Here is a 26,148-nt window from a genome sequence, read left to right as displayed (position 1 = left end):
CCTTGTATGTGGTGAGGAGCTCAGGTGTGCCTAGGAAGGACTTCGCACGACGGAGGATGCCCAGTCGGCGACTGGCTTTGGAGGCCAGCTTGGAAATGTGGTTTTCCCAAGAAAGATCATGGCAGATAGTGAGACCCAAAGGGTGATATAATATAACAAATATCATGAACCATTTACATTTTGTAGTCCATTGTATAATTTAAATAAACATAAATGCAAATTTCGCATGTGGAAAAAGTAAGTACATCCCTACATTTATCACTACTTCAAATACCTAAAATTAGAATCAGGTGCACCAGCTCAGGTGCAAATGATTAGAACATCGTTGGAGAGGATCTTGGAGGAACTTGTCTTATTTAAACCTCAGACATTTAGTTTGGTTTGCTCTTTGTTGTTGAAGTGTGTGGCGTCACCATGCCTCGATCAAAAGAGCTCTGAGGCCTTCAGAAAGGAGGTTATAGATGCCTACGAGTCTGGGAAGGGATTTAAAAAGATCTCCAAACAATTTGAAATCAATCATTCGACTGTCCAGAAGATCATCTACAAGTGGAGAAGATTCCAAACAACTGCCAACTTGTTCAGGCCAGGCCGCCCCAGCAAGTTCAGCCCAAGAGCAGACCGCAAGATGCTGAAAGAAGTCTCTAAGAACCCCCCCGAATGTCATCACGGGACCTACAGGTAGCTCTTGCCACTGCTGATGTCAAAGTGCACGAGTGCACCATTAGAAAGAGGCTGCACAAATTTGATCTACATGGGAGGTGTGCCAGGAGGAAACCTTTGCTGTCCAGAAAGAACACCAGGGCAAGACTAAAGTTTGCCAATGAACACATAGGCAAAGGCCAGCACTTCTGGAACAATGTGCTCTGGACAGATGAGTCAAAGGTAGAGCTATTTGGCCACAGTACCAGAAGACATGTTTGGCGAAAACCAAAGACAGCATTTGACCACAAGAACCTGATACCAACTATAAAGCATGGTGGTGGAAATATTGTGGTTTGGGGCAGCTTTGCTGCATCAGGGCCTGGGCAGATCACCATCATAGAAACCACTATGAATTCTTCATTGCACCAGAGGGTGCTTGAGGATAATGTGAGACCATCTGTTGGAAAGTTGAAGCTCAACCGAAGGTGGACCTTGCAACATGACAATGACCCTAAGCATACCAGTAAATCCACCAAGGAATGGCTGAAAAGAAAGAAATGGAGGGTTCTGGAATGGCCAAGTCAAAGCCCGGATCTAAATCCAATCGTGATGTTGTGGGGGGATTTGAAACGGGCTGTGCATGCAAGAAACCCCTCAAACATCGCACAGCTGAAAGAATTCTGCATGGAAGAGTGGGCAAAAATTTCTCCCAGTCGATGTCAGACTGGTAGACAGTTATAAGAAACGCCTACTTGAGGTTGTTTCTGCCAAAGGGGGCAATACCACCTATTAGAGCCAAGGGTGTACTTACTTTTTCCACATGCGAAATTTGCATTTATGTTTATTTAAATTATACAATGGACTACAAAATGTAAATGTTTCATGATATTTGTTGTATTATATCACCTTTATCTTTCAATATTGTTGAAATGAAGATCAAATAGCTGTATGTTGCAATATGTTGAAAAAGTCAAAACTTTACATGGGGTGTACTTACTTTTTCATGTGACTGTATATACCCCAAAGAGTAGTTGCCTGAAACCAGACACATCTGTCAACCAGTCGAAATTGATATTGAACCAAACCATGAAATGAAGACCCTCGGAAATGATTTGTCTAACACCTTCAACAGCAAGGATAGGTTGAGTGGCTAGAGGAAGTGAAAAATACATATCGAGCGTCTCAGGTTGTGACCACAGTGCGGTCATTCTTATTCAAAAATAAATGCAAAAAGTGTGTCGATGTCTGGTAACTACTCTGAGACCTTTGGGCTGATCGATACAGTTTTCAAGGTATACTCTGGGGTTTTTCCAGGGTATATCATTATTAGGTTTTACACACAAAAAAAAAATTCATGAGATTTTCTTTTTTTCCAGATTTCTCAGGTGTTATTTGGGTTCGTTCTCTCTCCATTGTGGCGGACCAGTCCAATCACCTTTTCTGACAACTACTCCGAGACCAAGTACCATAAATAGGATGGGTAACTCATATTACGCATGTATGAGCCAAATTAGAATTGTCACCCTATCATTAGAGGTCCCACAAGAAACCAAATGCTGACACCATAAAATATCAAAAATCAAAAAGTCGAATAAATAGCATTTTAGATTTTTTTGACCTTAAATACCCCTTACCAGGGGCGTCTGGAGTGGTGGTCGATTGGAGGGGGAGGGGGGAGCGGGGAGCTGCCTCGGGGCCCGTTGAGGTGCACGAGATTCTCCTGTAATTTTTTTAAACAGTACAGCGAAACTCATCGGCTCATCCTCATTTCCTCATCATTACATTTAATTACACACAGAAGCTGATTTTGCTTTCCATGCAGGCTTCCTTGATGGAAACGAAACATTTAACGCTGTTGATGGTACAGTTTCAAACTTTACAGAACATGATTAACCAGAAATGTGCGTTACAAAGAAATGGGTTTGTATCCTCTTTGTCCAAAAAAACAAAACCATTAACAGTCTTCTCACTTATTTTTTCCCAATCTTATGGAGAAAGTGTTTAACAGTCGAGGGTGCGAATTGACTCAATCAGTCCAAACGTCACGCTATCTCCTATAGTTCCAATCATACAGCTAAATAAAAGTGACCCTGAAGTGTGGTGCTGCGCACACAACTTGCTTGCCAAAGAGGTAGGCCACAACGCGTTTGTTAAAACCAAAAGAGTCTTTATTTCGAAAGCTCGAACTGCAGCACTGAGCGGGCTCGAGCTTAGAGCCCGCATATATGTGCCGAGGCCACGCCTAGTCCCCGGGCGTGGCCGATCGGTCGAAGGGCGGGGCATGTGCCATCGGTCCCCGCCTGGGCGCTCGCGCCACCCACTGGTGCGTGGAATTATTGCCCCTTGTGCCTGCCACACGCCCCCCCCCCCCAGAATTCCCGCGCACCTGAAGGGTGAGTTTGCGGGGAAGCCGGCTGACCCGGCCGAAACGCCCCCTGCCGATGGGTGCAGGGCTGGGGGGCAGCGGGCCGGCGGGGCTGAGGGGTGCCGGGGGTCCGACCGCCGGGGGGCGGCCTTGACGTGGAGGCAGAGCTGCTAGCGGGGGTGCCGGGGGTCCAACCGCCGGGGGGCGGCCTCATCGCGGAGACAGCGCTGCCGGCGGGGGGGTGGTCCGGATCGAGGTGGGCCGGCTTGAGGCGGTCCACGGAAATGCGATCCGGGGCACTGCCGATGTCGACCGTGAAAAACTTGTCACCGGTCTCCAGCACGCGGAAGGGCCCGTCATACGGGGGCCGTAGCGGGGGCCGTAGTGGTGCCCGGTGGGCGTCGTGCCGGATGAACACGTACTTTGCCATGCGAAGCTCCTGGGCGACGTGGGAAGGCGGGCAACCGTGGTGTGCCGTTGGCACCGGGGCGAACCTCCGGGCGGTCTCCTGAAGGGCGGAGCGCTGTTGCGCCGCGGACCAAGGAGCCGTGGAGTCGGGGATAAATTCACCCGGTACCCGCAGTGGTTGCCCGAAGACCAGCTCCGCCGAGGACACGCGCAGGTCGTCCTTGGGCGCCGTCCTGAGGCCCAGCAGGACCCAGGGGAGCCCGTCGACCCAGCCGCCGTCGTGAAGGCTGGCCCGGAGCGTGGCCTTCATGGAGCGATGAAAGCGCTCGCACAGGCCATTAACCTGGGGGTGGTGGGCCGTGGTGTGGTGTAGCTTCACCCCGAGCCCTTGCGCCACCACGGCCCGGAGCTCCGAGGTGAACTGGGGGCCGCGGTCGGACGAGATGTCCGAGGGGGCACCGAACCGGGCAACCCAAGTGGCGATAAAGGCTTGCGCCACCTCAGCCGCAGACGTCGCCGCCAATGGGACGGCCTCCGGCCACCGCGTGGTGCGGTCGACCATGGTGAGGAGGTGGGTGAACCCTCGCGAGGGGGGCAGAGGTCCCACCAAGTCGACGTGCACGTGGTCGAACCGCCGCTCAGGCACCGTAATCGGGGCCAACGGTGCCTGGGTGTGGCGGTGGACCTTTGCGCGCTGGCACGCGAGGCACGTCCTGGCCCAGTCGCGGACGTCCTTCCTGAGGCCATGCCAGACGAACTTCGCGCCGACGAGTTTCTGGGATGCCTTCGTGCCAGGGAGGGACAGGCCGTGGATGGCGTCGAAAACTGGGCGCTGCCAGCCAGCGGGCACGATGGGGCAAGGCCGGCCGAGGGAGACGTCGCATAGGAAGGCCGTGCCCGCGGCGTCGAACGGCACCTCGGTGACGCGGAGGCCCGTGATGGCGGTCCGCAAGGCCTGGACGCCAGGGTCGGCGGTCTGGGCCTCCGCCATCCGGGCATAGTCGATCCCGAGGTGGACCGCGTGCACGACGGACCGGGAAAGGCAATCCGCCACCGGGTTGTCCTTACCCGCCACGTGACGGATGTCCGTCGTGTACTCGGACACGGCAGAGAGGTGGCGCTGCTGCCGTGCCGACCATGGCTCGGCGACCTTGGCAATCGCGAACACAAGGGGCTTGTGGTGAACGAAGGCCGTGAACGGGCGGCCCTCCAGCAGGTGGCGGAAGTGTCGGACCGCCAGGTGGAGCCCGAGCAGCTCGCGGTCGAAGGTGCTGTACCGGCGTTCGTGCGGGCGAAGCTGCCGGCTAAAAAACGCCAGCGGTTGCCAAGCACCACGCACCCATTGCTCGTGCACCGCGCCCACCACGTAGTCCGACGCATCGGTGGTGAGGGCGATCGGTGCATCGGGCGCCGGGTGCGCCAGCATGGTGGCGTCCGCCAGAGCCAGCTTTGCACCCGCGAACGCCGCGGCCATCGGCTCCGACCATGCGATGTCACCTTTGCCCGGCTTGCCCCGAAGGGCCTCATGCAAGGGGCGGAGGAGCCGGGCGACGTGGGGCACGAAGCGGTGATAAAGGTTTACCATGCCTAGGAACTCCTGGAGCCCCTTGATCGTGCGGGGCCGCGGGAAATCCCTGACCGCCTCCATCTTGGCCGGTAAAGGGACGGCCCCGTGCTCGGTGATGCGGTGCCCCAAGAAGTCGATGGTGGCGACGCCGAAACGGCACTTTGCGAGGTTGATGATTAGGCCATGCTGGCCCAGGCGTTCGAAAAGCGTGCAGAGGTGGAGCAGGTGCTCCTCCCGGGACACGCTCGCGACTAGGATGTCATCCAGGTAGACAAACAGGAAAGGTAAGTCGTGCAAGACGCTATCCATAAGCCGCTGGAACACCTGGGCCGCATTCTTCAACCCGAAGGGCATCCTTAGGAATTTGAAGAGGCCGAAAGGGGTGATGACGGCCGTCTTCGGGACGTCGTCCGGTTGGACGGGGACCTGATGGTAGCCCCGGATGAGGTCCACCTTAGAAAACATGGTCGTGTTGGCCAACCGGGCGGAAAAGTCCTGAATGTGTGGGACCGGGTAGCGGTCGGGGGTGGTGGCATCGTTGAGCCGGCGGTAGTCCCCGCACGGCCGCCATCCCCCACCGGGCTACGGCACAATGTGCAGCGGAGAAGCCCAAGCGCTGTTGGAGCGCCGTACGATCCCCAGCCGCTCCAGCGTGGCGAACTCCGCTTTCGCCACGGCGAGCTTCGTGGGCTCGAGCCGGCGTGCCCGGGCATAGAACGGCGGCCCGACCGTGGGGATGTGGTGCTCCACCCCATGTTTAACGGCCACCGCTGAGAAGGTGGGCCGCATGAGGGCCGGGAAACTGGCGAGGGGGCGGGTAAAGTCGTCCGCTGCCGGAAGCGTGCAAACCAAACTCGCCGGGACGGAACCTTCCAGCAAGCCGCTTGGCAAGCCGCTCGGTGAGCCGCTCAACGAGCCGCTCAGCGAACAAGCGAGCGAGCTAAAGTTTTCGGCCTGGACGAGCCGTCTGCGCTTCACGTCGACCAACAACCCATTCGCACATAGGAAGTCCGCACCAAGCAATGCCATTGGCACGCTGGCGGTCACGAACGACCATTGAAAGCGCTGCCCTCCAAACCGCAAGGAGAGGCAGCGCTTCCCGAACGTGCGGATGGGTGTACCGTTGGCGGCAAGCAACGCGGAGCCCCGGCCCGCGGTTCGCTTGTCGGACGTGGAGGCAGGGATGATGCTTACCTGCGCTCCTGTATCGCAGAGGAAACGGCGCCCGGACAAGGTGTCCGTGATGAATAGGAGGCTGCCGGAATGGCCGACGCTCAGGGCCGCTAACGAGCGCCGGCCCGGTCATTTCCAGACTTGTCAAACGAGCATGGTGGGCAACACTTCTTAGCCTTGTGGCCGAACCTGGCATGGAAATAGCACCAGGCTTGCGGCGGCGGGGGCGGCGGCGGCGGTGTTCTCGGCGGCGGTGGTGGTGGGCGGGGCGCGGCAGCGGCCACGAGGGACGCTGTAGCCTCTGCCCCGGGATCCACGACGGCAGCACCGTAACTCGACCGCGTGTCACAAGCCGCGAAGAACTTGTCGGCCTCTACGGCCAGGGCGCGGGGTTCCCTTATTTTGGAACCGGCCAGCGCGAGTCGTACCTGTAGAGGTAGCTGGCATAGGAAAAGCGCCCGGAATAAGAAATCCGGGGCTTGGTCACCCAGCAGCGACAGCATAAAATCCATCCGCACGGATGGTCGTGTGTCGCCGAGTTCGGGAAGGTCCAGGAGGCGGTCGGCCCATTCGATCTCCGTGAGGCCGAACATGGCGATGGGGAGACGTTTGAGTGCCCCGTACTTGTGGTCGACCGGCGGGTGCCGCAGGATGGACACGACTCGGGCGGCAGTGCCGGGCCCGAGGGCAGCGACCACGTGGTAGTAACGGGTCTCGTCCGCCGTTATGCCTCGAAGCTGAAATTGCGCTTCGGCCTGCACGAACCACATGTCAGCCTGTGCTTCCCAAAACTCTGGGAGTTTTACTGCGACGGCGTTGGTGGCCGTGGCGCGTTCGGTGGTCAGCAACGGCTGAACCAATCGGGGTCACCAGTGAAGTGTGGTGCTGCGCACACAACTTGCTTGCCAAAGAGGTAGGCCACAACGCGTTTGTTAAAACCAAAAGAGTCTTTCTTTCGAAAGCTCGAACTGCAGCACTGAGCGGGCTCGAGCTTAGAGCCCGCATGTATGTGCCGAGGCCATGCCTCGTCCCCGGGCGTGGCCGATCGGTCGAAGGGCGGGGCATGTGCCATCGGTCCCCGCCTGGGCGCTCGCGCCACCCACTGGTGCGTGGAATTATTGCCCCTTGTGCCCGCCACAACCCTTTGTTTTTATGCCCCTGCCGACAAAGTCGCCGGAGGCATTATGTTTTTGGGTTGTCCGTCCGTCCGTATGGGCTAAACCTCGTTTTTATCAGCAACCACATGTTCGATTGAGACAAAACTTTCAGGGTGGGAGTGACACCCATGCATAATATTTTTATAATTGTGATGTCATAGGTCACGTGGTATGGCAGCCATCTTGGATTAAACGCAAATAATGAAGAAATTATTTATCGGAAACCGCTGAATGGAAAAATTTTAAACTCGGCACATTGTCAAGTACTCCCAATGGGAAACAAAAGCATGATAATGATGACATCATAGGTGAAGTGGTATACCAGCCAAAATGTTTTAATCGAATTCCTTATCCTAAAAATCTGAAATTGCATTCACATGATCTATGACCCATTTGTATTGAAATATTAAATTTATGACATCATAGGTCACATGGTTTGGCAGCCATATTAGATTGAAGGCAAATATTAAATAATTATATCTCTGCAACCGCTCACCCTATTGATGCGAAATTTTACAAATATCATCGAACAGCACTGTTGCATATAGTTTGAAAATAATTATGTCATAGGTCACGTGGTTTGGCAGCCATCTTGGATGGAAAAACGAACCTTATCCGATCAACACGAAACTTCACAAACATGATCCCCTACCCATACATATGCAAAGTGATGGCATCTACTCGTTGTGGGACTATGTGGAGGCATATTGGTGACAGTCACATTGTTCTAGTTTTTGAAGTTTTTTTGTTTTTCATTAAATAAAGTTCCTTAAAAAGTTATAAAAGAAAATGTGAGGGTTGGGGCCCCGAGGTTGTTTGCCTCTGAGCCCGTACTGCCTCTCGATTCCCCACCCCTTACAACTACTGGATGTGGAGGATGTAGATGACTCTAAGACCCCCTTAACACCGATTCGATGCACACCACACAATCTATAATCTTCTTGCAATACAAGTACTATATACAGACTATACCTTTTTTCCAGCAAGTAATGCATAATCTCCACCCTCTGGGTGGGTGGGTACTCTGGTAGGTCATAATATTTGAACATTAATTAATTCCAACAGGCAATTCATTACAATATTTACTCCTAACCTGTGTGAGTACTTCTGACTGATTGCAGAAGCCTTCCTTCGGCTGCCCCTTACTAGTGCATTGAGCCGCAGCAATAGCGCCGTCAGAACCTCACGACTATATCCGGAATAATACTGCACTGTTCGAGACTGTGAAAAAAAGGCAAGAGATGGAGAAATAGTCAAGGGTGGGGGAATGTGGGGAGAGGCAAGGTGAGTGAAAGGTACTCGGGGAGGCATGCAGGAACAGGGAGGAGGTTTGCACGGTGTAGGGTCAAGCTGAACTGTTCCTAAGAGATGGGGGAGACGCAAGGCCCATCCGGCACGAGACGGGGGAGATGCAAGGCCCGTCCGGCACTAGACGGGGGAGGCACAAGGTATAGCATTAGGGTGAAAGGTGAGAGGGCGCAAGATACAGCATCGGGGAAGGGGGGGGGTCCAGCATTTGGATTCAGCACCAGGGGAGGAGTGAGGTCCAGCACTAAGGGAGGGTGGAGGAGAGGTGCGTGAGGGTCAGCATGGGGGGTGGGAGGGGGGGGTTCCTGAGAGGAAAGGAAGTAACTTTTTTTTGGTAACTGGAGTAAGAATTAAGTTTGAAAGACAAACAATTAAAGAAACATGGTAATGAAGCAGTACCCATTTAGGTTTAAGATGTAGCATGAGTCGTGAAAGGAGGAGGCATCCTGCGGCAAGGCATGATGGTTTCTCTCCCACAAAGCTTGAATCAGTGAGAGACAGCTCACACACAAACCGTGCCAGTGTTAGAGTGCGGAAGTCACAGCGGCCACACTGCAACATCAATACAATCATTATGGTGCACACAAAATATTGATAATCACGTGCATAGAGTTCAGCGAGTAACACATAAGCACCTCTCCCTCAAACCATGCTGTCTGTCATTGTAATTTGCATGGCTGATCAGTGTGTGCACAGTAGACCCTCCTTCAGATTCATATTAATTGGACTGTCTGCATTCATCCACCAACATCACACAACACCAATTTATTATATGGATATTATTCACACGACAGTAGACCACATCGAGAACACTCGACACGAGAAGAGAAATTATTTTTTTTCGACCGATTTTGTATACATAATCGAGGCTCGTGAAAGAGCTAACATTTATCACACAAACAAATCAAACAGACAAACAAACAAACAAAGTATATAAAAAGGGGAGCGGTAGACAAGATGGGGAGAGAAGGGGAAGCACATAAACTCAACATTTGAGAGCAGGGACATCGGGAATGTGTGGGAGGGAGAGGGCTTGGGGGGACGCGGCGTGGGAAGGCGGGGTGGGAGAAGTATAAACACAAGGACACCAAGGACTTCCAGGAAAGAAGTTGGCATTTCAAAAAAGTGGATTTGGGGTGAAATTAGCAGAGGCAGAAAAGATCAATTTATAAAGAACATGACTTGAATGACTTGAACATTATACAGCAATAGGACAGTGCCTCACTGAATTGGGAAACCAACTATTGTTTAAGATCAAACATCACCTCAAGGTAAAATTTCTAAAATCATAAATTTCCGTTCCTATCAACTTGAGAATTAAACAGCAATTACATCGTGCATCGCTGATTTGGGAAACCAACTAGTGAAGGTTAAAAGGTCAAAGGTCAAACTTCTAAAATCATGAATTTTCACCTGAAAAATCAAATTTTAATCCGATTGACCCGAGCTTTGATTAACATCGTCAATTTTAATCTTGATGAAATTGACAATTTGATGTGTCCATGGCAACATTTTGGTGGGGGGGGGGGGGGGGGGGATTTTGCAAGTATTGTGCTCTGCATGAATGGCGTCTTCTTGTTTATATTGTGGGTTTCTCCACTGAGGTGATAAAATATTAATAAATAAAAAATTAAAAAAAACCTAGAACGGCCCTCTTCGACGTCACGGCATCAACTGATATGCCTCTGCCTACATTATTATATACATACTTGAACCAATACCTTATGCTCAAGCATCCCATTTTTACCTAACATGACCTCTGACCCATGACTTCTGGATCCCAAAATCTAATCAGTTGATCTTTACCTCATGATACATACTGTTACGTTTGTGGGGGTAGGGATACTTTAGACAAGGTGGATTTGTGTAGGGAGCATGCTCCGACTGTCGTGAAGAAGAACCACCACCATGTAAAAAGTAGAGGTCCTGTTTAGCCCGGATGTCAGATGAAGTTGTACATTTGTACCTGTCACGAGGGAGCGGGGCATGTTATTTAGCTCAGTTAGGTTAAGTAATTCCCTGATCGTCGTTCCCTATGCGATTTATCCTTTATCTATTTTGGCACCGCACCAGAGACAAAAGTAGGAAGTGCCCATTTAATTGCACCAATAACAATAAAAACCAACCGGAAGCCAGTTCTGAGCACTACCGATAGGACACCATCATCTACATCACCACAAAGGTCGAGCAGACTGAAGACACGTCCAGAAGGACAGTGATTGGGTGGGAGTTGACCAACAAGAAGGCCGGGGTAAGAAGCAACTCGCCGATTGGTAGAGGGAAGGGCGAGTAGGACTGCATCACGAGAGTGGACTGCGTGTGGATTGGTGGAGAGCTGGACAATGTAGCGGTGGCCTGCAGGCATTGGTAGAGAGGCACAGATGACGTCATGAGACGATCAATAAAAGAAGACTTGGACCGACATTTTCTCTCTTCTTCTTGCCCCTCACGCCTTCCTCTTGCCCTCATCTCTCTCACTTCTTGGTTCTACTCTTGGCTCTTTGCTCCGACGGTGGTCCTTTGTTCACGGGAAGGCTTCATCAAGGCCAGGAGTTTGACGCTCAAGGATGACGAAGACAGGCGCGAATGGAAGAGCGAATCGCACGCCTGCTCATTCGCTTCGTGCACCGGGCCAGGAGTGAGCGGACCGTGCAGCGAGGCCTGGCTTTGTGCACGCGCGCAAAAAGACGTGCGGTTTTTCCCGCCAACGGCCGGAGACGATTCCTGAGAAGAAATACCCCAGCCGATTGAGTTAAGTCCTCCAAATTAAATTCACACATAATTTATTTTCACGTTCTTTTTATATTCCCCTTTGTCCTTGTTTTTAAGTCTGGTGTGGAGGATCCCATAGGAATTTAGTTTTACCGTTGCGTTTTTCCTGTCACAGGTATTTATTGTAATAAATAGTTTTGTTATTTTCCCTGTACATTTTAAACCTGTTTTTCGTTTGAGTTATTTTCTTTGCAGGCTTAGGACTGCCGGCAGGATCACGACAGGTAGACTCTTCATCCCTCCCCCTTCTCTTTCTCTTTCTTCCTCCCGCATGTAATAAACTCCGGTGTTTGGTCATCGCCTCGGAGTAATGCTCGATTGCCCTTCCGTGACTTTCCCAGTGTTAACTGAGAGCAGTCACACGACAATACATTTTTTCAAGTTTGGTCAAAATCCAATCACTGGTTCACAAGTTAGTGCAGTAACAGAATTTTAACTCTGATTCGGTTTCTGTTTTCATTTCTTGTAGTCGCCAAGAGAGATAAATCCCCAGTGAAAACAAATTGTGTGAAAATCAGTTCACCTTTGATCGATTTACCATGTTGAGTGCCTTTACATGGTGAAATGCTTATTAGAGTACTTCTTTTCAAGTGTATTTGAGCGTTATTTGTCTACATGTATATAGAATAGAATAGTAATTGTCAGTACTTCACAGACAACCTTGTAAAATGCCGCCCAAAACTTGCCTTTGCAAAACGCCGTAAGAAGCGGTAAGGACAAGGCAGGTTGATATCAAAAGAGAGTGCAAAGAGGATAGAACACTCGGCTGAGAGAAGCTCTTCAGAGTCAAAAGCATCATTGGAGATGAAAATGAAGTCAGTCACACTTGGTGCAACACGTTCCTGAAAAAAAAAATTGCCACAATCAATCCCTTGTCCTCATTACATAATTTTAAGACTTGAGCAGTAAGAGGCTTCGGTTTTACAATCATCTGCAAACAGTTTTATGAAGACCATCAGTTTGCATTTGAAACAAGTCTTTTTACATCAGAGATTCTCACCACACAATGCAAAAAGCCACTCAGGGTAAAGGGCTGCAACGATTAAGAAAGAAGGAACCTACAAAGCTCTTTAAATTGAGGGGGTGAGACTGGGGGAGCTTTGAGACGGCATGGTGTTGGGGAAGCTTTGAGGAGGCAAGGTGATGGGGAAGCTTTGAGGAGGCATGGTGATGGGGAAGCTTTGAGGAGGCATGGTGATGGGGAAGCTTTGAGGAGACATGGTGATGGGGAAGCTTTGAGGAGGCATGGTGATGGGGAAGCTTTGAGAAGGCATGGTGATGAGGAAGGATTTGAGGTGAGTGGGACAAGGGGAAAGCCTTGAGGAGGTGGGGTAAGAGGAAAGCCTTTGAGGGGTGGGGTGAGGGGAGAGGATTTGAGGGGTGGGGTGAGATGAAAGCTTTGAGAGTTGGGGTGAGATGAAAGCTTTGAGGGGGTAGCGTGAGATGAAAGCTTTGAGGGGGTAGCGTGAGATGAAAGCTTTGAGGGGGTAGCGTGAGATGAAAGCTTTGAGAGGGTAGCGTGAGATGAAAGCTTTGAGGGGGTAGCGTGAGATGAAAGCTTTGAGGGGGTGGGGTGAGATGAAAGCTTTGAGGGGGTGGGGTGAGATGAAAGCTTTGAGGGGGTGGGGTGAGATGAAAGCTTTGAGGGGGTAGCGTGAGATGAAAGCTTTGAGGGGGTGGGGTGAGATGAAAGCTTTGAGGGGGTGGGGTGAGATGAAAGCTTTGAGGGGGTGGGGTGAGATGAAAGCTTTGAGGGGGTGGGGTGAGATGAAAGCTTTGAGGGGGTGGATGAGATGAAAGCTTTGAGGGGGTGGGGTGAGATGAAAGCTTTGAGGGGTAGCGTGAGATGAAAGCTTTGAGGGGGTAGCGTGAGATGAAAGCTTTGAGGGGGTGGGGCGAGATGAAAGCTTTGAGGGGGTGGGGTGAGATGAAAGCTTTGAGGGGGTGGGGTGAGATGAAAGCTTTGAGGGGGTAGCGTGAGATGAAAGCTTTGAGGGGGTAGCGTGAGATGAAAGCTTTGAGGGGGTGGGGTGAGATGAAAGCTTTGAGGGGGTGGGGTGAGATGAAAGCTTTGAGGGGGTGGGGTGAGATGAAAGCTTTGAGGGGGTGGATGAGATGAAAGCTTTGAGGGGGTGGGGTGAGATGAAAGCTTTGAGGGGGTAGCATGAGATGAAAGCTTTGATGGGGTAGCGTGAGATGAAAGCTTTGAGGGGGTGGGGTGAGATGAAAGCTTTGAGGGGGTGGGGTGAGATGAAAGTTTTGAGGGGGTGGGGTGAGATGAAAGCTTTGAGGGGGTGGGGTGAGATGAAAGCTTTGAGGGGGTGGATGAGATGAAAGCTTTGAGGGGGTGGGGTGAGATGAAAGCTTTGAGGGGTGGGGTGAGATGAAAGCTTTGAGGGGGTGGGGTGAGATGAAAGCTTTGAGGAGGTGGGTGAGATGAAAGCTTTGAGGAGGTGGGTGAGATGAAAGCTTTGAGGGGGTGGGGTGAGATGAAAGCTTTGAGGGGGTGGGGTGAGATGAAAGCTTTGAGGGGGTGGGTGAGATGAAACCTTTGAGGGGGTGGATGAGATGAAAGCTTTGAGGAGGTGGGTGAGATGAAAGCTTTGAGGGGGTGGGGTGAGATGAAAGCTTTGAGGGGGTGGGGTGAGATGAAAGCTTTGAGGGGGTGGGTGAGATGAAAGCTTTGAGGGGTGGATGAGATGAAAGCTTTGAGGGGGTGGGGTGAGATGAAAGCTTTGAGGGGGTGGTGTGAGATGAAAGCTTTGAGGGGGTGGGTGAGATGAAAGCTTTGAGGGGGTGGGGTGAGATGAAAGCTTTGAGGGGTGGGGTGAGATGAAAGCTTTGAGGGGGTGGATGAGATGAAAGCTTTGAGGGGGTGGGTGAGATGAAAGCTTTGAGGGGGTGGGGTGAGATGAAAGCTTTGAGAGGGTGGATGAGATGAAAGCTTTGCGGGGGTGGGGTGAGATGAAAGCTTTGAGGGGGTGGGGTGAGATGAAAGCTTTGAGGGGGTGGGGTGAGATGAAAGCTTTGAGGGGGTGGGTGAGATGAAAGCTTTGAGGGGGTGGGGTGAGATGAAAGCTTTGAGAGGGTGGATGAGATGAAAGCTTTGCGGGGGTGGGGTGAGATGAAAGCTTTGAGGGGGTGGGGTGAGATGAAAGCTTTGAGGGGGTGGGGTGAGATGAAAGCTTTGAGGGGGTAGGTTGAGAGGGAAGCAGAGGAGATTGGTCAGGGGAATGCTTGAGGTAGTAGGGTGAGGGGAATGCCTGAGGTGGTGGGGTGAGGTGAATGCTTGAGGTGGTGGGGTGAGGGGAATGCTTGAGGTGGTGGGGTGAGGGGAATGCTTGAGGTGGTGGGGTGAGGGGAATGCTTGAGGTGGTAGGGTGAGGGGAATGCTTGAAATGGTGCAGTGAGGGGAATGCTTGGGTTGTGGGGTGAGAGGAATGCTTGAGGTGGTGGGGTGAGGGGAATGCTTGAGGTGGTGAGGTGTGGGGAATGCTTGAGGTGGTGGGGTGAGGGGAATGCTTGAGGTGGTGAGATGTGGGGAATGCTTGAGGTGGTGAGGTGAGGGGAATGCTTGAGGTGGTGGGGTGAGAGGAATGCTTGAAGTGGTGGGGTGAGGGGAATTCTTGAGGTGGTGGGGTAAGGGGAATGCTTGAAGTTGTAGGGTGAGGGGAATGCTTGAGGTGGTGGGGTGAGGGGAATGCTTGAGGTGGTAGGGTGAGGGGAATGCTTGAAGTGGTGGGGTGAGGGGTATGCTTGAGGTGGTGATGTGAGGGGAATGCTTGAGGTGGTGAGGTGAGGGGAATACTTGAGAGGTGGGGTGAGGGGAATGCTTGAGGTGGTGGGGTGAGGGGAATGCTTGAAGTGGTGGGGTGAGGGGAATACTTGAGAGGTGGGGTGAGGAGAGAGAATTTGAGGTGAGTGGGCTGAGGCGAAAGCCTTGAGGAGGTGGGGTAAGGGGAAAGCCTTTGAGGGGTGGGGTGAGGGGAGAGGTTTGAGGGGAGAGGATTTGAGGGGTGGGGTGAGGGGAGAGGATTTGAGAGGTGGGTGAGGGGAGAGGATTTGAGGTGAGTGGGACGAGGGGAAAGCCTTGAGGAGGTGGGGTAAGGGGAAAGCCTTTGAGGGGTGAGGTGAGGGGATTTGAGGGGTGGGGTGAGGGGAGAGGATTTGAGAGGTGGGTGAGGGGAGAGGATTTGAGGTGAGTGGGGTGAGCGGAAAGCCTTGAGGGGAGTGGGATGAGGGGTAGGTGAGAGGGAATTCAGAAAGAGGAGACTTGAAGTAGAGGGATGCTGAAGAGAAAAAACACACAGAAGGGGAGGGGTTGGAAGGACGCAGGCTTGTCAGAGATGTGGGGTCAGGGGGTGTTAGGAGGAGAGAGAGGAGGGGTGCTGACACAGAGGGGGTTTGACACCGTAAAATAATGTGAAGGGGATTTGCTTGTCGGGAGCAAACGGCCTCTGCAAAGTGAACTTAGGATTCCCAAATTGCATATACAGAGATAAGGATCATGGGATGGATGGAAGGAATCTTTCTTCAAGGCATGGATAAAGGTCATGCTCTATGATTGTTCAGAGGGTTATTGGACCATCAAGTTGTTCGGTTAGAGACATGTTTGTAAACTATGGGCTGTGAGAAGAAAAAGAGGTATATATCGTGATGAGAAGAAGACGTGGGGTTGTCATGTCGGAGAAATAAGGAAAGTGAAGCATTTTAGTGTTTTTCTAGCCGGCGAAGCCGGTGTTGTCAATGAACGCGTACGTATTATGTTGAAAAAACAGATTATGCTGGATCCCTTGGCTTGAGAATTTCGAAGCTTTGACGCACCAAATCGCTCATTGGAGGCCGCCATCTTGCGGATGCGGACGTATGCATAACAAATTTGAAAAAGTTCAATAAGAGTTTGTTTCAGCCGTCTTTGTTTGATTCACCATCTTATGCACCTCTAATTTGTAATTAAAATACTTTAAGACCAACCTCGTTCCCCGGGCCCACACGGGCCTGGTTATCTTAAACGAAAATCGTCACCAAACACCGGAACCAATGAGATTCGAGCATTTGAAAAAATATTTCAAAAACCAAATCACTCAATGGAGGCCGCCATCTTCCGGATGCGGAAGTATGCACAACAAAATTGCGAAAAAGTTCAATAGGAGTTTGTTTCACCCGTCTGTTTGATTCACAATCTTATGCACCTCTAATTTGTAATTAAAATACTTTAAGACCAACCTTGTTATCTTCAACGAAAATCGTCACCAAACACTGGAACCAATGAGATTCGAGCATTTGAAAAAATACTTCAAAAAAGCTTATTACGCATTTCGGAGGCTGAAAACGGCGTCAAATATTCTAAAATTGACGAAGAATTTTTTTTTTTGAAATCTCGCGGCCGTCGGGGATAGTTTTTCACGGCGGGAAATATCCGAAGTTGAGACGAAATTCACCGAATTAATCAAGAAGTAAATTTTATCAATTTTAATCTCATCCAGAATGCAAATGGTGTCATTTTAGGTCTGAATTTGCGAAATTTTGTGAGCTGACAAATCAGCGATCAGCTTAGGTCAGCCAATCAGCACCATCGACATGGTTTGATTAACGACAGTCACACATTGCCATTGAAACGGCGCTATCGTCTGATCTGTCGGCACTGATCTTACTGCAAGCTAACTTCTTCTGGTGGAGGAAGCCGCAATGCCCGGAGAGAACCAGTCCTGACAGCGACTGAAGTTAGAAGACTACACACATACTGTGAAAACGTATATTAAGCCCAGTTAAAATTTCTTAAAATAGGCCGTAAGCTAGCACATCGTATAGTTACTTCCTTAAGCTTCTTGTGACATTTATTGTATGTAGGTATTGGGGAGGACTGTCTGCTCTTCTCTTTTACCAAGTCTTACCAGGTACGGTACCTACTACACCTACCTACTACCAACTACCAACTACCTAACCCACTGATGCCATCGTGATGGGTAAAATAGTGGCAAGAGGCTTTGGCTTCGCCGGCTCATTGCGGCTTTGCAGTCGGGTACTAGTAGCCGGCGAAGCCTGTGTTGTGAATGAACGCGTACGTATTATGTTGAAAAGCCAGATTTTGCTGGATCCCTTGAGAATTTCGAAGCTTTGACGCACCAAATCGCTCAATGGAGGCCGCCATCTTGCGGATGCGGAAGTATGCATTACAAATTTGAAAAAGTTCAATAGGAGTTTGTTTCACCCGTCTTTTTTTGATTCACAATCTTATGCACCTCTAATTTGTAATTAAAATACTTTAAGAACAACCTCGGCCCGCACGGGCCTGGTTATCTTCAACAAAAATAGTCACCAAACACCGGAACCAATGAGATTCAAGCATTTGAAAAAATATTTCAAAAACCAAATCCCTCCATGGAGGCCGCCATCTTCCAGATGCGGAAGTATGCATAAAAAAATTGCGAAAAAGTTCAATAGGAGTTTGTTGCACCTGTCTTTGTTTGATTCACAATCTTATGCACCTCTAATTTGTAATTAAAATACTTTAAGACCAACCTCGTTCCCCGGGCCCACACGGGCCCTGGTTATCTTCAACGGAAATCGTCACCAAACACCGGAACCAATGAGATTCGAGCATTTGAAAAAAATATTTCAAAAAAGTTTCTTACCGCATTTCGGAGGCTGAAAACGGCATGAAATATTCTAAAATTGACGAAGAATTATTTTTTAGAAATCTCGCGGCCGTATGGGATAGTTTTTCACAGCCGGAAATATCCGAAGTTGAGACGGAATTCACCGAATTAATCAAGAAGGAAATTTTATAAATTTTAATCTCATCCAGAATGCAAATGGTGTCATTTTGAATTAGGTACGGTACCTACTACACCTACCTACTGCCAACTACCTAACCTACTGATGCCATAGTGATGGGAAAAATAGTGGCCAGAGGCTTGGGCTTCGCCGGCTCATTGCGGCTTTGCAGTCGGGTACTAGTAAAGCTTTACAGGAAGAAGGTTTGGCATTTCCTTCAATGAAGATTCAGTTTGGAGATATTGGGAAAAGGGAGAGATAAAGAATGAGGTACAGGAAGTACAGTACAAGTGGAATGCAGAGCGAGATCATGTTTTGGAGAAAAATTATTTTTATTTTATTTTTGAGTGAGGAAGAGGAACAGGATAATGTTGAAGAAGCAGAAAGGCCAAAATTTTGTTGGGAGGCAGGGGGAGGGGGCAAGAAGCTTTGAAGGGGTGGGGTGAGATGAAAGCTTTGAGGGGGTGGATGAGATGAAAGCTCATCGGCACAAAAAGAAGCGGCACAAAAACAAACAAAAAAAAAAAAAACCATCAAGACCGAGACAATGTTGCTCGCCGGATATCTGAGTCGGAGATTTTTTTTTTTTTTCTCTATACAACATCGAGGCTCGTGTAAGAGCTAACATTAATCAGATAAAAACAAACTGACACATAAAACATGATAAAGGGAGCGGGAGAAGATGGGGAGAGAGAGAGAGGGAACCACACAAGTACAACAGTAGAGAGTAGGGACATCGGGAGATTTGTGGGAGGGAGAGGGCTTGGGGGGGAGGAGGCATGTGAATGGGGGGTGCGGGGGGTGGGAAAGGTATAAAACACATGGACACTGCTAGGACTTCCAAGAAAGAAAGAAGTCGGTATTTCAAGAAAAAAAAAAGTGGATTTGGGGAGAATTAACGGGGGTAGAAGAGATCAAGGTTTTGGATGGGGGAAGATAAGAGATGGTGGTGAACAGCTGTTTTAAAGACCTGGAGGGAGGAGTGAGATTGAAGAGAGTGAGGGAGTTTTCCAGAGACGGGAGTAAAGATGAATGAAGGAGTGAAGGTGAGCAGAGAGTCTTGATTTTGGCAATTTCATCATAAGAGGGTTGCTGGCAGATCTTGTGCGACCTGCAGGAATATTTGGGAGACAGAGCACAGAGCAGGGGGAGCAAGGCCGGAGAGGAGTCGAGAGAAGACAGAAAGACCACCAACCTGCCTGCGGTGAGTGAGTGATAGGCCCTCAGAATCAACTTCATTGCGGGATGATGATGCTGAATTGATGGGATGATGGTGAAGAGAACATCATTCCAATGATTCTGAAAGCTTTGGTTTCAACCCATGAAGCCGAGCTGGGTGTGAGGTAGGAGTACCAGCCCAGAGGGGAGAACAGTATTCCATTGAGCTGCGGATGAAAGCCTTGTATGCGGTGAGCAGCTCAGGTGTGCCAAGGAAGGACTTCGCACAATGGAGGATGCCCAGTCGGAGACTGGCTTTGGAGGCCAGCTTGGAAATGTGGTTTTCCCAGGAAAGATCATCGCAGATAGTGGGACCCAAAAGCTTGAGTGACAGAACTTGTGGGGAGGATTGTTCAGAAAGTAGATGGGAGGGTTGTCCAGTCAGTCTTTTCAGAGAGACATAGTAAGAGTGTGAGATTTGTCAAGATTGAAAGTTCCACTTGCTTGACCAGTCTATGATTTTGTCCGGGTCTGCAGAGAGTGAGGAGGCTGCAGACTGCCGATCTGAGATATGAGGAATGGAGCAGCAGAGTGTAGAGTCATCAGCAAAGAGATAGAGAGGATTTTCAAGAGAGTTAGAGAGATCATTGAAGAAGTCCAGAAAAAGCACAGGGCCCAGAACACTGCCTTGGGGAACTCCAGCCAGAACAGCAAGGGGAGATGAGAGAAATCCATTCAGAGCCACACGTTGACTATAACCAGAGAGGAAGTCCGCAAGCCATGCGTGGAGATTTCCATGGATGCCATAGGAGGAGAGTTTGGTGAGCAGAGCGGGGTGCCAGACCGTATCGAAGGCACATGATATGTCAAGGGAGACAGCTCTAATTTCCTGTTTGGCATTGAGGACCTCCATCCAGTGTTGAGACAGCAGAAGCAGCATGTCCAGAGTATTTTGTTTGTCTGGTTGATTTGTTTGTGAAGTAAATGTCAGCTCTTTCACAAGCCTCGATTCAGTATACAAAAAAAAAAAAAAGAGTGACCTGGTCTGAAACCAAATTGATGATCAGAGATCAAGCCATTGGAGAAGGGGGAAGATTTGATATCCAAAGCAATGATGGATTCCATGACTGTGCTGATAATTTGGAGAAGGCTGATTGGTCTGTCGTTGCAAGGATCTCTTTTTGCACCTTTTTTGTGTAAAGCGGTCATGTTGGCTGATTTGCAAGCTGATGGCAGATGACCTTGAGCAAAAGAGAGGGTGAAGAGAACAGAAAGAGGGTGAGATAGAGTGGCAGAGCAGGATTTTAGGACCCGTGGGCTGATGCCGTCTGGTCGAGTTGCAGAATCATCGTCGAGGTTAGCCAAAAACTTCTCCACCTTGTCAGGAGAGAAGGACACAGAGTCCAGGAGCAGCTGGGTATGACTGGGTACGGTGGGTACAGAGAGGGACGGGTTTGGGACACAAGATTTTGAGGCAAAAACAGAGTTGAGGCATTCAGCTTTTTCACTTCCTGAGTCAGCTGTGTAGCCGTTTGAGGTAAGGGAGGGGATGGAAAGGGAACAAACACCAGAAACAGATTTGACTGGACGCCACCAGGATTTGGAGGAGGGAGACAGGTTGGAGAGTTCAGTCTTGAGAGTAGGGAGATTGTTTCCTGGCTCTCCTGAGGGTAGACACACACTTGTTCCGAGCTTTGTGAAAGGAACTGAGATTTCCTTCAGTTGGATTAGCCTTCCATGAGGTGAAGGCAAGTTGCTTCATGACAACTGCCTCACCACAAACTTCAGTGTACCATGGACGAGAGGAAGGGTATGACAACTGAAGACAGAAGACATGAGAGAGAGCAGTTTACTTTGGAAGAATTCCCAGGAAGAGTTGATGTCAGAGGCAGTAGAGATGGGAGACCAGTCCAGATGGTTGATCGCTGCTTGAAGACTGTGCCACTGTGCCAGTAAGCCTGAGTGAAATGCCAGACTCGTCGGTGCTGAGGGGGATCTCTAAGAATGGTCAGAAATATCCACTTTAACAAGGAAATGATCAGAAGAACCGATTGGAACAGAAGAAGAGCAGCAGACCTTTGCAGGGAAGTTTGTCATAACCAAGTCTAGAAGAGAAGATACTCCATTGACTGAGATCCGGGTCGGGAAATTGACAGATTATGTCAGTCCCAGTGAGTCGCAGAAGCCCTTTGCTGAGGTGCCATGGCTGGTGTGAGAGGAACCCACACCCAGCCAGCTGGCATGATGACAGTTGAAGTCGCCACATATGAGGAAGAGAGAGTTGGGATGAGTGGATAGAAGTTGGTCCATGTTGTCAGACAGGGGGATGTAAATGGAGTCAACACTGTTTGGAGGACGGTACAGAACACATATGAACAAAAGCTTTGAGCGGAGAGGAAGCCGTAGCCAGAGGTGCTCCTGGGGGTGGGGTGGAGAGAGGGCAGTGCAAGGAGAGTGAGGAAGAGTTTTTGATAAAGATAGCAACCCCACCACCAGGACAAGGCCCAGGTCTATCATACCGGAGGAGGGAGTAACCAGGAAGAGATAATAAAGAATCAGACATCTTGAAGGAGGAAAGTTTCGGTCAAGCAGATTACATCTGGTTTGTCAGAAGCAGCCTGTATGGAGAGATCAGTCAGGTTTGAGAGAAGGCCCCGGATGTTTGAGGTCCATACCGTTAAGGAAGATGGAGGGGGAGCATCGGGTACATGACAGGGGAGGGGTAGGGTAAGATGAGTGGTGAGAGGGAAAGGTAGGGAGAGCTGTTGATAGTGTGTCAGAGATTGCAGAAGAGTTAAGAGAAAGGGAAGGAGGAGGAGGACAAAAGGTTTGATGGTGATGGGAAGAGGCACAGTGAGGAGTTATTTGAGGGGGCAGAGCATAGTCGAAGGTTGGAGGAGGTGGAGGTATGTGATGGAAGGGAGAGGAAGTGGGGAGGAGGCAGCTTTGAGGAGGAGGTGGTTGGGGGGAGATTTGGAGAGAGATTGTCAGGGGGGGAGTTTTGAAGGGGAGGGGTGAGGAGGAGTTTTTAAAGGGAGGGGTGAGGGGAGGAGTTTAGGAGGGGAGAGGTGAGGGGAGTTTAGGAGGGGAGAGGTGAGGGGGGAGTTTAGGAGGAGAGAGGTGAGGAGGAGTTTAGGAGGAGAGGTGAGGGGGTAGTTTAGAAAGTGGACGATTGATGAAAAACGAACATTTATTACAAACTGGGTTTATTGTGATTTTCAAGTCAGAGATCCGTTTGAGAACGATAGAGGAGAGGTGGAATGAAGGTGAGTTTCGAGAATGTAGGGAGGAATGACTAAGAGATTTAATTTTTTTTTGAAGTGGAATGATTTGAAGAGGAAATTGAAAAAAGCCTCGTGAAAATTGTAAATATATTCTAAGCGACCAACCTAATTTGGCCCCAGTTAGGAACAGCCTCTAATTAATCTTCAAGTTTGATAGTGCCAAGAATGCAAGAGAACTGCCATTGTTGCATTTAAAAAAAAATGTGGTCAATATAATTTTGAGACATTGTCTGGGAGATTATTAATAGACAAAAGAAAGAGTGGGTCCAAAAACAGTCCTGGGGAACACAAGTATTAATGCTGTGAATTTTAGATGACTACACTAACCCATAAAGCGCATCAGGCCAAGATTGTGGCCAAGACCGTGGCCAGACGTGTATGCAAATGGTTTAGACCGATGTAAACCCAAATAACGAATCATGACCTTTCTTACCTGGGTAACTTATGAAAGCTTGCTTCTAATTGGTGGAGAAAAGCCGATGACAAAAAGGCATTTCTGGCCTACTAACCAGTAAATCCAGCACTTTATGGGTTAATACATGACCATGAGACATTGGAAAAAATAATAACAAAAGAAAAAAAACAAAACTTGGCAGTGTGCCTGATGGCAAATACCTTGTCTAGTTCGTGCAACTAATCAATCATGGGTGAAACTGCAGAATTTTTGGAGGGGGGGGGGGGGGGGGGGAAGAGAAAGGATGGTTCCAAACAAAACGCCTCCTTATGGAGACATTCCCCTCTGCAAATTTTTGAAAAATTGTTAAAATATGCATTTTGTCAGTGATCCTGTTGAAATGGTAATTCTAAGAACTCAATCGGTGATATTTAGGATCTTTTTCATTTATTTAACCCAAACATCCATTGCTGGGAAAATTATTTTCTGTTGGTTTGAATATTATTACTTGCAAAATCGAAGATTTTTCAAGTGCATTGGTCGGTTCCGTTTGTCTGTTTGTTACTTGGCAAATTTTTTTTTTTGCAAGTATGTTGATCACTCTGGTTTGTGTGTGTGTTTGTTTGTTTGTTTGTTTGTGTGTTTGTTTGTGTGTTTGTCTGCCAACAACCAATTATTTTTGAGAGAAACATAGACCAAAGGTCAATCACCGTTTTCAAATTTCTAAAATCCTCAATTTCTATCCGATTGACTTGAAATTTGAATAGGATTTTCATATCAGGGAACTGAATTCAACCACCAGCCATTTTTGAGATCAGCATCGGCCAAAAGGTCAACATCGGCCAAAGGTCAACCATCTTTCTTTTTTTTTACAAATCTCTAAAATCCTCAATTTTCATTTGCTTGTTTGTGTGTTTGTCTGTCCGCTCACTTGTACTTGCCTACAGGTCACAATTTTAAACCGATCTTCACAAAACTTTACCAAACGGTGGAGTTCGTGGTCCGATAAAATCCTATATATTTTTGAGGTCAAAAGGTCGACATAGGCCAAAGGTCAACCACTTTTTTTTCAAATTTCTAAAATCCTAAATTTCCATCCGATTGACTTTAAATTTGAATAGGATTTACATATCGGCTAACTGAATTAAACCACCAACTATTTTTGAGATCAGCTCAGGCCAAAAGGTGAACAACAATTTCAAATTTCTAAAATCCTAAATTTTCATCCGATTGACTTGAAATTTGATTAGTATTTACATATCGGCTAGCTGAATTCAACCACCAACTATTTTTGAGATCAGTATCGGCCAAAAGGTCAACATAGGCTGAAGGTCAACCACTTTTTTGGTGGTTGAATTCAAAATCCTCAATTTTCATACGATTCACTTGAAATTTGAATGGGATTTACATATCAGCTTAATGAAACCAACCACCAACTATTTTTGAGATCAACATAGGACAAAAGGTCAACATAGGCCAAATTTCTAAAATGGTCAATTTTCATCCGATTAACTTAAACTTTTAAGACAATTTGCATATCAGGTCACTGAATTCAACCACTAATTATTTTTGAGGTCAAAAGGATGCTCTACCGAGTGCCATGCTGCTTTGTTCCGTTTTGCTAAGTGTCACTCTGAGTGATTTTTCATGTGTTTGTCTGTCTGTATGTTTGTCACCGGCCTACAGGTCACAATTCTAAACCGATCGTCATGAAACTTCACTAAGTTGTCGAGGTCGTCACAGCTGAGAAGCCTATTGATCGAGGTCAACGGTCAATGGTCATTTGCAGGTCATATTTCTAAAATTGCCATTTTTCATCCGATTGACTTGAAAATTAAACGGCATTTGTATAACGAGTCACTAAATTGGAAAACCAAATATTTGAGGTCAAAAGGTCAAAGGTCAACTCTAGGTGAAACTTCTAAAATCATCAATTTTCATCTCAAAAATTCACTTCATTCGATCGACTTGACAATTTATTATTAAACAGCATTTGTAGTGTTTCATTGAATTGTCAAACCAATATTTTTAGGTCAAAAGGTCAAAGGTCAACTTAAGGTCAAACTTCCAAAATCATCAATTTACATCTGAAAAATCGTCACTTTTCATCCTATTGACTTGATTGACAATAACTTGACTCTCATTGATTGATTGACCCAATCCTATTGACTGGATCAATATCATGAATTTTAATCTTGATGAAATGGACAATTTGCTGGATCAATGGAAACCTTTTGTGGGGGGGAGGGGGGGGCTTGCAAGTATCGTGCTCTGCATGACGTCTTCTTATTTTGTTATCTATACTATAAAAGGCAAATGTCTGTCTGTCTTATCTTTTAAGTTAGAAACTCGGGGCACAAGCACAACTTTGTGGTTGGGGGGGGGGGGGGGGGGCGATAATAAATGTAATCTTTTGAATACACCTTGATCGTCATAATAAAAAGGATTAATTAAAGATTACATTTAAAGCACCTAAGTCATTGTGCCTGCCGCACTGTTCTCATCACCATATCTCCACTTCGCCCAATGAAACCAAGTCTAGCGACCAACAGATATATTTAATGTGGTGTTGGTGCAGGGCAGGTATGATGGGCCAATGGGCCTCTTCTGCATTAAAGTTCCTTGTGAAGATTTATTGGAGTCGTAGCGACATGGTCACAAATTTCACCGCGACCAACAGACAATCATGTTTTGTATTTGTGTGCAGTAGAATTGCATCTACTTCACGCAATGTGAAGACGACACCCTGGTATTTTCCATTGAGTTCAAAGTAGGGGGGGACGATGGGTAAATCTTACAATGGATGCTATTTCCAGGGCCCAACGGAATTTACTGACAAACCAGCGTTCCCCTGCCTGGCTGACATCCGATCATGGGAATCTCACTTGCAAGCTCCAGTACCCATCTAACCTCTGCAAAAAAATACCACGCAAGATTACCTTGGGAGCAATTTATACAATCGCGGTAATCACGTGTTGGAATACAGGAGTGTTGACTGAACACCCCGTCCAATTTAAATGGGAAAATAAACGAATCTACTATACACAGATTCCCCATAAATGCGGCATGTTTTTCTGACGGAAATACGGGAACAGTCGTTCCAAAAATTTTTTAAAAGGATACCCGTACACATATGGAAAAGT

At 48.5% G+C, this 26,148-nt stretch overlaps 1 protein-coding gene across 4 annotated transcripts in view; it reads right to left on the bottom strand.

Moving 5' to 3' along the window:
* Positions 1–26,148, bottom strand: part of LOC137429950 (G2/mitotic-specific cyclin-B3) — a 118,480-nt gene that overhangs the window by 15,179 nt on the left and 77,153 nt on the right. For all 4 annotated transcript variants that reach the window (XM_078778698.1, XM_078778709.1, XM_078778703.1 and 1 more), the window contains exons 10-12: positions 12,079–12,234; positions 9,020–9,172; positions 8,406–8,533 (exon numbers count right to left, since the gene is read on the bottom strand). In XM_078778698.1, coding sequence (XP_078634824.1) covers positions 8,406–8,533; positions 9,020–9,172; positions 12,079–12,234 — 437 coding nt within the window. The remainder of the gene's footprint in view (positions 1–8,405; positions 8,534–9,019; positions 9,173–12,078; positions 12,235–26,148) is intronic.

Source organism: Myxine glutinosa, chromosome 1, assembly GCF_964187855.1.
Source record: "Myxine glutinosa chromosome 1, kmMyxGlut1.1, whole genome shotgun sequence".
NCBI lineage: Eukaryota > Metazoa > Chordata > Myxini > Myxiniformes > Myxinidae > Myxine > Myxine glutinosa.
Note: the sequence above shows the minus strand (reverse complement) of the source record. Positions and strands in the feature narration are given on the sequence as shown.